The sequence below is a fragment of the Lactuca serriola genome, chromosome 5, assembly GCF_051521515.1.
Source record: "Lactuca serriola cultivar US96UC23 chromosome 5, Lser_US96UC23_V15, whole genome shotgun sequence".
Lineage (NCBI taxonomy): Eukaryota > Viridiplantae > Streptophyta > Magnoliopsida > Asterales > Asteraceae > Lactuca > Lactuca serriola.
The window spans coordinates 151,834,963-151,844,899 of record NC_136412.1 but is presented as its reverse complement, the minus strand read 5'-3'; the positions used below and the strand labels follow the sequence as shown (position 1 = coordinate 151,844,899).

Below are 9,937 nucleotides of genomic sequence, written 5' to 3'. Positions count from 1 at the left end.
CTTATTATTCTTATTATTAATATACTAGAACTTATAATATATTAATAACCATAAGTGTCTTATTTCTCTCATTATAGTCTATCCAAGTGCATGATGCCATGCAACCCAAATGGACCATGCCGGGTCGAGTCAAGTCTTACCAATTATAGTTATGGACTTAGACATTAATCTAACAGTTACATAGGTGGTCCTAATATTAGTCCTCTGAAAAGGACTAAGATGATGGCAAGGAGAGGAGGCAAAACTAAAGTGTCTGGATCAAGGAACAAAACACCAAAGAAAACACCTAATGGTAAGAAACATACGAGTAATGCAAAGGAGGATGTGTCCTTAACCTGTGATGAGGATTTTGTTGATCTTTTTACCCATGCACCTAATGGTAAGCAAGGTATGAGTCAAGCAACAGAGGATGTTCAGGAACATGAACATGATGACAATAAGGTGAAGGTGAGTGAAAGACTTACTTTATAGGAGTTGCTGATGTCTGGATATACACATTCTGATGTAGTGGCTGCTATGAAAGAGGTATGTTCTGGTAATCATTATTTTTGGCTTTCATATTGTAGATTTACTAACTACCCCTCCATATTGTAGGTTTATGGAGAGGTTGAGGAGCAACATATTGAAGAAAAAGAGGTTGAGGAAGGAGTTGAAGATAGAGAGGTTGAAGAAGAAGAAGTTGAAGGCATATAGGTTGAGCAAGAAGAAGTTGAAGGCATAGTGGTTGAGGAAGAATGAATTGAAGAGACAGAGGTTAGAGCAAGACTCCTACCCTCTAGAAGAATTTATGGTGCTTACAATTTCCATTGGGAGAAAAAAGGAAACCCTCTGAAAGAATTACGAAGTTGAAGCTCAAGAAAATGGTTGAAGATGTTGATGGTGGTGGTTCCTCCAAAACCCCTTGGGTTTTAGAGTAAGGAGTTGTGTTTAAGGGTTCAATGGGTAGAATGGGCATTAGTAAATAGGTTGCCCTTTTTGTAAACATCTACTTTGGGTACACTTGTCTTTTGGCAACAAGCTTCCAATTCATATCCATAATGTTTGGTAGAATTGGAAGTTTGGTTCTAATTAGGTTAAATGGTATCATAGTGGTTTTGGGAAGCATTGTAAAGTACATTCCCATTTTTGGGCTGTTAACTAACATTGATATTTGGTATGATTGTTAAGTTATCAATATATATATATATATATATATATATATATATATATATATATATATGCCTTGATCACTATAATTGTTGTTACCTTCCATATTTTGGTTAGCTTGGTAAGTAGGTTTATACATATGTATGTGTTAAAGGACTTTATCATTAAGACATAATAAGTTGCTGTCATTGTCATCTCTTACAAAACCAAAAAAATTGCCATACATAACACATGCATCTACTTACTGCCTAACTTGACCAAAATACCCTTACACCTAAACTACTACTACCATTCCACTTGAACCTAACTAATGCCCACAACTTCACAGTGCTTTAACCATAACATTGTGAACCATAAACCCCATCACTATCACCACCACCAAAAGCATGACCATCATAAGTAGCTCGACTTTCAATAGGTTTAAAATATCTAGTTGAACTTCTTTGTTGTTCTTGTCCTCCTCCGAAAGCTTCAAAACCTCCATTGCAAATGCTTTATTGTTGTTAGCCTCCTCCAAATCTATATGGAACTTCCACATAGTTTCCTTGTAGTCTGTGTTTGGTAGGGGTGGATCAAGCCATAAAAAAAAAATCCGTATTTTTTTTTGGAGTCCTGCACAACAATCACTTGTTCATAATGGTTCAACAAGACCACAAAAAATTACTTAATATTACATGATAGTTTGGACACCCCCTCAATTTCCTCCATGGATTATCGACAGTTTTGGAGATCGAGAATGTCGCAGGTTCATCACAATCGCATCTCAAATCTTTAGACCAATGATTCCTTAAAGCCCACTCTTTGTAACCTTGTGTGTGCGTGTTGGAGGATCTTACTATCTTTTTGGTTTGAAGTTAGAGAGAAGAATCGACCCAAAACTACCTACAACGTTCGACTAAGGGAGCAACCTGCTGAAACCGGTGAAACCGGCTCTTTTCCCTCAAGCGATAAGTCAAAGAAAATACCATGGTCACATTAAATGAAAAAATTAAATTCAGGGCTTTTTCCAATTTAGTGCCAAAAACATGGGACTTTTGTGATATTAACCCTTGTTTTCATCATCCCATCAAGTCATGAAACTAAATCATGTTGTTATTTTTTCAATTGAAATCGATTATATTAGCAAATATTCAACTAATATATTAGACTCCATATATTGCAACCGATACATATTTGCTTACATACTTTCTTCAACGTACTGTATTCCAATCCTACGTTCTAGTTCTGTATTTGTGACCTTCTCGTTCCTCCATAGCCTTCAACCTTCATTCTTCATCAGATACTTATTTTGTCTGTTAATTTATCCTTTCTTGATAAAAATATATATATAAACTGTTATATGTGTTTTGATTAACTGTTTCTAGAAATTAGACTCGAAAAATTAAACAAAACTTTACTTTATACGAACCTTCACTCTTTAATGTCAACCTTTTCTTGCATGGGGTGAAAAAACTTGCTCTCGATGAAAGAACATGTTCATCCATGTACTTAAGAGGGAAACTATCATTCTAAATATGTAAAATCTGGTAAAAGGGCATTTAGGTCCAACAACTTCATTTTATAGCATCTTCCAAAAAAGGCATAAAACTATCACCACATATAGCCTGGTACTTTAAAAAAAAGGTAGTTTTAAGAGTTTTCTGTGAGTATGGGCATATTTGTATTTTACACATTTTTTTGTATGTTTCGAATAAAAAAATAAACTGTTATATGTGTTTTGATTAATTGTCTCTTGAAATTACTTGATAACAGAATTGTAAAGTCAATTCCAAATTTTCAACATCCTATAAGAGGCATTTAGGTCCTTTTATTGCAGAAAAATCCCGTAAGAAGGAAACTATCATTCTAAATATGCAAAATTAGTAAGAGGGCATTTAGGTCAAACAAATTCATTTTATAGAATCCTGCTAGAAAAGGCATAAAACTATCACTACATATAGCATGGTACTTTTAAAAAATCTTACTGCTAAGAGTTTTCCATGAGTAGGGGCATATTTGTCTTTTACATATTTTTTGTATGTTTCGAATAAAAAAAATAGACTGTTATATGTGGTTTGATTAACTGTTTCTTGAAATTACTTGATAATAGACTGTAAAGTCAATTCCAAATTTTAAAAATCCGATAAAAGGACATTTAGGTCCTTTTATGGCAGAAAAATCCCGTAAGAGGGAAACTATCATTCTGAATATGCAAAATCTGGTAAGACGGCATTTAGGTCCAACAACTTCAATTTATAGCATCCTGCTAGAAAAGGCATAAAACTATCACTACATATAGTATGTTACTTTTAAAAAAAGGTGTTGTTAAGGGTTTTCCATGAGTAGGGGCATATTTGTCTTTTACACATTTTTTTTTGTATGTATCAGGTAAAAAAATATAAACTGTTATATGTGTTTTGATTGATTGTCTCGGGAAATTAGACTAGATAAATTAAACAAAACTTTGACTTTTTACTTTTTACTTAATCCCTTTTCTACACTATTTACTTTAGCATTATGTCTACCTCAACCATGACCTATTAAATGACATTGGTGTGGTATCACCTGATACCATTTTTTGTAATTTGTTATATTTTTCATATATTTTTGTTTCAACAACTTAATTTTCCTACTTTTCATATATCTATTTTAATTTACTTTACTTGTAGCTGTTATTTATTTTTTATAATTATAATATAATAAACTAATATTTAATCATACAATATTATTTTTGTCATTACTTCACAAATAAAATATAGCTTCAAAAACAATCTCACATATTTATTTAAATCAATGATTATAATGTTACATAAGCAAAAAAACAAAACATAAATATTCTAATTAAGTTTTTATTTAAAATGATTCACTAATAATTATAAACTTTTAATAAAAAATTGTATTAAAAAAATTACCCATGGTTTTATACGTTATAATCTAGTGTAATAATATAAAGGTTGTTATCTAAAATATAATATCCAAATTAGAAAAAAAAAAGTAAGAGGGTGCAGTTAATAGAGACTATTATTTAAATTAGGAATTTTGTAATTAGTAATTACCGTTTTAGATCACATCAGACACCTAATGGGCTTCTCGTCCACAAATAAAATAAATCTATAAGCACCCCTTTCAAGTACTTCCCTTGCATTGCTTCCAACAATTGATTTTAACTTTCTGATTATTGTTTGATAGAAAAACAATATGGACGCCGTGAAGGAGTTTCAACATCTTAAAATCGATCTGAATGATATAAGGTTAGCCACTGCCAATTTTCATGTGTGGAAAGTTATCGGAGAAGGTGGATTCGGGAAGGTATACAAAGCACTACTCTCTTACTCCGAGGGACGAAGCCAGGTTGCCTGTAAGCGTCTAGATCCAGATCGTACATATGGGCAAGGAGACGCCGAGTTCTGGAAAGAGATCCTGCTTCTTTCCCGTTACAAACATAAGAATCTCATCTCTCTGTTGGGATTTTGCAGCGAAGAGGGTGAGAGGATCCTTGTGTACGAACTTGCATCTCATGGAAGCCTCGATAAGCATTTGAGTAGCTCTACTCTTAGTTGGAAGCAACGTTTCAACATATGCCTCACAGCCGCAAAGGGACTGTGCTACCTTCATGATCCCAATGGAACACAACAAAGAGTTATCCACAGGGACATAAAAAGTAACAATATTCTACTGTTTGAAGAGTTATCCACGTCTCTACATGAGAGCTGGCATGCTAAAATTGGTGACCTGGGACTATCGAAATTAGGACCTGCTAATCAGTCGCACAGTTTTGCTCCCACCAATGCTGTAGGTACCGATGGTTACATAGATCCAACATTTGAGAATACAGCCACCTTAACAAAAGAGTCGGACGTCTACTCTTTTGGGGTGGTCTTATTCGAAGTGTTTTGTGGGAAACTATGTGGAGATTATAGTAGTGGTCGTTTTGAGAATTTAGTGCCAAAATGGAAACTTAGCTGTAAAGAGGAGAAATCAGATGATATTATATTTCGTGAATTGAAATATGACATAGATCCGAGTTCAATGAAAACATTTTTAGACATTGCCTACCGATGCTTGGAGGAATCCCGTGAAAACCGGCCTAAGATGTCTGAGGTTGTGGAAGAACTTGATATTGCGCTTAGGTTACAAGAGATTTATGACGAGGGGGAGCCACCAATAGACTATGAAGAGATAAGTAAGACTGCGACACCTTGTCTGGTATACAAATCTGAAGAGGAACTTAAGATGCTTCTCTCCAAAGGAGTCTTTTTGAACAGTGGCAAAACGGTAATTTTTTATGCCTATTAAACTGCTGTTTTAGAATTTTTTTTTTTTTTTATTGATGAAGGGTAAGTTGTGATTTATGAAATTAGAATAAGATTATAGGTTTATTCGATTATTTTACGTTTCACAAGATTAAAATCAAATAATGCTTGCAAAGTAAATATTTTAACTAAAATGCATGCAATGCTCATCGAAAAGATATTTATGGCAACCATTGCAAAACGATTATAAGTCCACCCATCATGGATCTCTATTTACAAACCTACACATGCCAGATTTCCCTTTACTTTTAGATATATTGACACAATATGTGCACTATAACTCGAAAAACAAAGAAAAACGTGCATGGCTCTCCAAAACACCCACTTTCATAAATGTCCTCACATTTTAATTAGATTTTACATCACCGCATCTGACTTGCGCTTTTTTATGGACAGTGGCTTTTGTTAAATGCTGATGGAGAACACTGTGAAATGATATCCTCACAAGGTTGTTTAATACCTATTGAGTATCTATCTTCTGTCTATGGAAAGAAATCAAGGTTGCTTCTAGTTGCTTTTTTTCTACGTATTTTTAGATTGTGGTATGTATTAATGCATTTAATTTTTGTTGCTGCATCTGAGTGCAGATTTGCAGTGGACTACCGTTATGGTGCCTATTTTTGTGATGAATCCAAAATGCATGTGAGAGCACAATTTTTGTCACCACATATCCCATACACAATAAATCTTGTGTTCGATTTTTACGACACAACGTTGGACAATTTAGGCATCAATTACAAATTGGCTGGGGAGAAAAAATCCTTCACTTCATACTTAGTAGACGAGGGAGAAGATGGATGGTTGATTTCTGAACTGTTTCAGTTTACTAGCCACAGAAGACAACTTGATCTTGAAATTACATTTGAGTGCAAAAATGCAATTGTAGTAGACGCCATTGAGTTTCGGCCCCTTGAGAGAGTAAGCGGAAAAATAACTGCATATTCATTGGATCAACTTTTTTTTTATATTGTCTTCTGTGGTAAATAGAACGCATTTGGAGGGTGGGAATTTCGTTCCACAGTAGATCAAAAGTCTAAAGTGTAAGTTTTATAGGTGGAGCATCAAATGTTAGAGAATGAGGAAGTGGATATGCCAGAAACATATTGGGAACAAAAATTACCAAGTGATTATGAAGATATCATCAAATGGTCGAAATATAATGTGCAGCAAGCAACAAAGAAGGAACTCTACTCTATTCTTTGCCAAGGGTTCCTAATCAACAATGGTGAAGAGGTATAATTTTCTTAAAATAATTCAGTCCTATCATTTTTAAGAGAATCTTAAACGTAGTTGGTTCACTTATTTCACATATGTAACTATTTTGGAGCCTATGAACAGATGCTTACACATCTATTGACTGACAGTGTTTTTCTCTAGCAAAAAATGGAAAGAAATGCCATATGCTACCAGCAAGCATGGCTTTGCAAGAATATGAGTGGAGATGGAGGTTTTCACCTGATGATTCAAGGTTCACTTTCTATCTGATTGTTTTAAAAACAAGGGCCTTTAATGTAGTTGGGGATCCACTAATTTACACATATGTTTGTAACATACACCTAATTTTAAAGTTACAAACATTAGTTAGAGTTCTAGCTAGTTCCACGGTGTTTCTCTATTAAAAAATAAATGCATAACATATACAGATCCGGAATCTTATATTGTAAATTCTGGTCAAACATGTTTTTCTATTAATCTAGTATTTCTTTAAACACAATGTCTTTTTGCAGATTTGGAGAAGTGGCTTTTGATTCTCATGTTAGCAAATTTTGGGTAAGCTGCAAATCCAAAATTCTGTCCCCTCAAACAGCATATGGATGCTACCTTGTTTACAAACTACAAGAAAACCATTCTGGATTCGAGCGTCCACTGAAAGTAACTGATGTTGTCAACTCTGTACATGGAACTCGTCCATGGTATATATTTTTACTTACTCCTCAGACCCCAAATATTAGACGAAAGGTTAATCAAAACACACACAACCCATTGAATAGACCTAGAAGGAAAGGCCGTCCACAGCAAAGGAACAATGGCTGGATGGAAGTACAAATATGGGAATTTCAAACGGGTGCAACGACTGAAAGCATTTCGAAGGATCTTCTGTTGACCTATTCTGAAAAAAAGTTGCTTAAAGGGCTTATTTTGGATGGCATCGAGTTAAAACCCATATAGCTTCTTTTATCTAAAATAGGAGATGTTAGATGTATTTTGTATATATATTCTTGGATCTTTTGTATAGCAGTGGAATTGTATGTGTATAGTGAGAATATATATTTCATATATGGGAAAACAAGTGTTCATATGGTATATAGGAAATCCTATGATTATATCCCAAAATCCTATGGTGGCTCGTGGTGGGTCGTCGTGGTCATGGCTCTTCGTGCTCCAGACAACAAATTGAAATGTCTAATTTGATTGGCTGTTGAGTAATTGCCATATTTTAAGGTTTAAAATGTTTTTTTAATTTACCTTTCAAAACCATTAAACATCTTCTATAAATACCACATTTATTCTCTCATTTTATTCACACAATTCTTTTCTGTTCTTTTCACAATCACACACTTCTTTTGCTTCATAAATTCAAAACCAATGGCTCCTAAAAAAATGAATTGGTCAAAAAATAAAAAAGAGAACTTAGCACTAGCATGCTTAACTGTTTTAGAAGACCTAGAAATGTCTCCTAACTTTTGGATAAATGTGGGAAATGTTTTCCATGATTTAATGGGTTGTCGAAGTCGTAGTCTTGATGAACTATGTTCGAAGTTTCGCAACACGAGGGTTAAATGCCTTGAATTCAACGGGATTTATAACTTTGTTATAAACAATGTAGACGAAGGCGACCCGTTTGGTGTGGTCATGCACCAATATGAAGACACAAAACACACATCGTTTAAACACGATAAAGCTTAGCGAAAATTGAGAGTCCTCACAATTTAGTCATTAAAAATAAGGTTTAAAAACTTAGTTTAAGTTGTTTGTGGTTGCATTTTTATATTTTTTTATTGTTATTATCTTCTTTATTTTATGTTGTGTGTTTTAAATTAATGTAATTTTTGTTTCATTGAATAAAAACTAATTTAAAAAATATATATATTTTATTGTTTTTGAATTAAATTTAATATATATATATATATATATATATATATATATATATATATATATATATATATATATATATATATGTTTTATTGTATTTTAATGTATTTTTGAATTAAATTTAAATAAAAAATGAGGTGGATTCGTGTGTTTAGTGGTAGGTATCACATGGGTTAGTGGTAGAGAGTATAGTGATGATATGACACCCACCACTATAGTGGCAAGTGGTAGTATAAAGAATGGTCTTATAATCATATTTTTATTTATCTTTAATTGTTTCGATTTAATAGTTTTAAATACACATGAAACTAAAACGTTACCATAAAATACTTCTAGTGATGTGTTTTTTTTAATGTCATAGTAAAATACTTATAGTCACGTGTTTTTATTCATTTATATTCTAAATCAATACTTTTAGACATACGTATGAAATTAAACTATTATCATAAAACACTTATTGTCACATGTTTTTTTTTTAATTTCATAATAAAATACTTATAGTCACAATGATCTATCGTGATTATTCCTTGGTATTTCTCATATTTTTTATTTAAACAATGACAAAATATGTGAAAATAGTTTGTAATGGTCACAGTTTTTACTAGTGTTGGTGACATTGTGTGATGAATTCTAGTTAATATGCGACCAGTGGTGGATTCAAAAGAAAAGTTGAGGGGTAACACAAATTTTTCTTTGTAAGACCTAAAGATAGACCTTTTAAAGTCCAAGATAAAACCAGAAAAACTTCAGCTTTGGATGTTAGATCATTATCTAATATTTACTGTCGCCAATTTAAGATAAAAACTAAAAAATCCCAACGACCCAATAACAATAAGACTAGACGTAGGGGGCGTAACCGACTCATGGTCAAGCTTAATATGTAGTTGTTTGTTAAACAAGCCTCTGCCCCATCTTTAATCAATGTGTTTGATTAGGATGGCGAGCGCAGAAAACCTCCAATATAAATATGATTTACCGTAATGTATTTTCATTGAATTTTGACTAAACTGATTTTTGTATTTAGTTTGAAAAGATATATCAAATAAGTCCAATTTTGAAAGAATATAAAATTATTTATATCTCTTCAGGAAATCGTTTTAACATTGGTGAAGAGGTTTATATTTAAGTAATTAATGTTTTCAGTACTATCTTGCCTTAGTTCTATATTAGTACAAGAATATAAAAAGAAAACTTAATAAAAGCATTTATTTGAAATGAGTATTAAAGCCAACTAGAGAATACAATAATATATATGGGAGGCTACGTAGCAAGATAAGAAAAAAAACGAATATGTGGTTTTCAAAATAGAAGTGGGTAGACTTAACAACAGTAAAAGTATCTTCTAGAAGCACATCAACAATTTTGAGGAATAAAGTTAAGTTACTATTTTTTTTTTTCAAAACTCT

At 32.7% G+C, this 9,937-nt stretch overlaps 1 protein-coding gene across 1 annotated transcript; it reads left to right on the top strand.

Moving 5' to 3' along the window:
- Window positions 1-4,282: 4,282 nt before the first annotated feature.
- LOC145051288 (uncharacterized) lies at window positions 4,283-7,817 on the top strand. Its single transcript, XM_078999355.1, has 6 exons — window positions 4,283-5,400; window positions 5,835-5,938; window positions 6,026-6,356; window positions 6,492-6,671; window positions 6,803-6,906; window positions 7,166-7,817. The coding sequence occupies exons 1-6, from the start codon at window positions 4,324-4,326 to the stop codon at window positions 7,605-7,607; spliced, it is 2,238 nt and encodes a 745-aa protein (XP_078855481.1). The 5' UTR covers window positions 4,283-4,323; the 3' UTR covers window positions 7,608-7,817.
- The last annotated feature ends 2,120 nt before the right edge of the window (window positions 7,818-9,937 follow it).

Coding starts and splice junctions, on each gene's coding strand:
- LOC145051288 (XM_078999355.1), top strand. CDS start 4,324: ATGGACGCCGTGAAGGAGTTTCAACATCTTAAAATCGATCTGAATGAT. Junction 6,672..6,802: donor TAATCAACAATGGTGAAGAG/GTATAATTTTCT, acceptor ATTGACTGACAG/TGTTTTTCTCTAGCAAAAAA. Junction 6,907..7,165: donor TTTTCACCTGATGATTCAAG/GTTCACTTTCTA, acceptor GTCTTTTTGCAG/ATTTGGAGAAGTGGCTTTTG.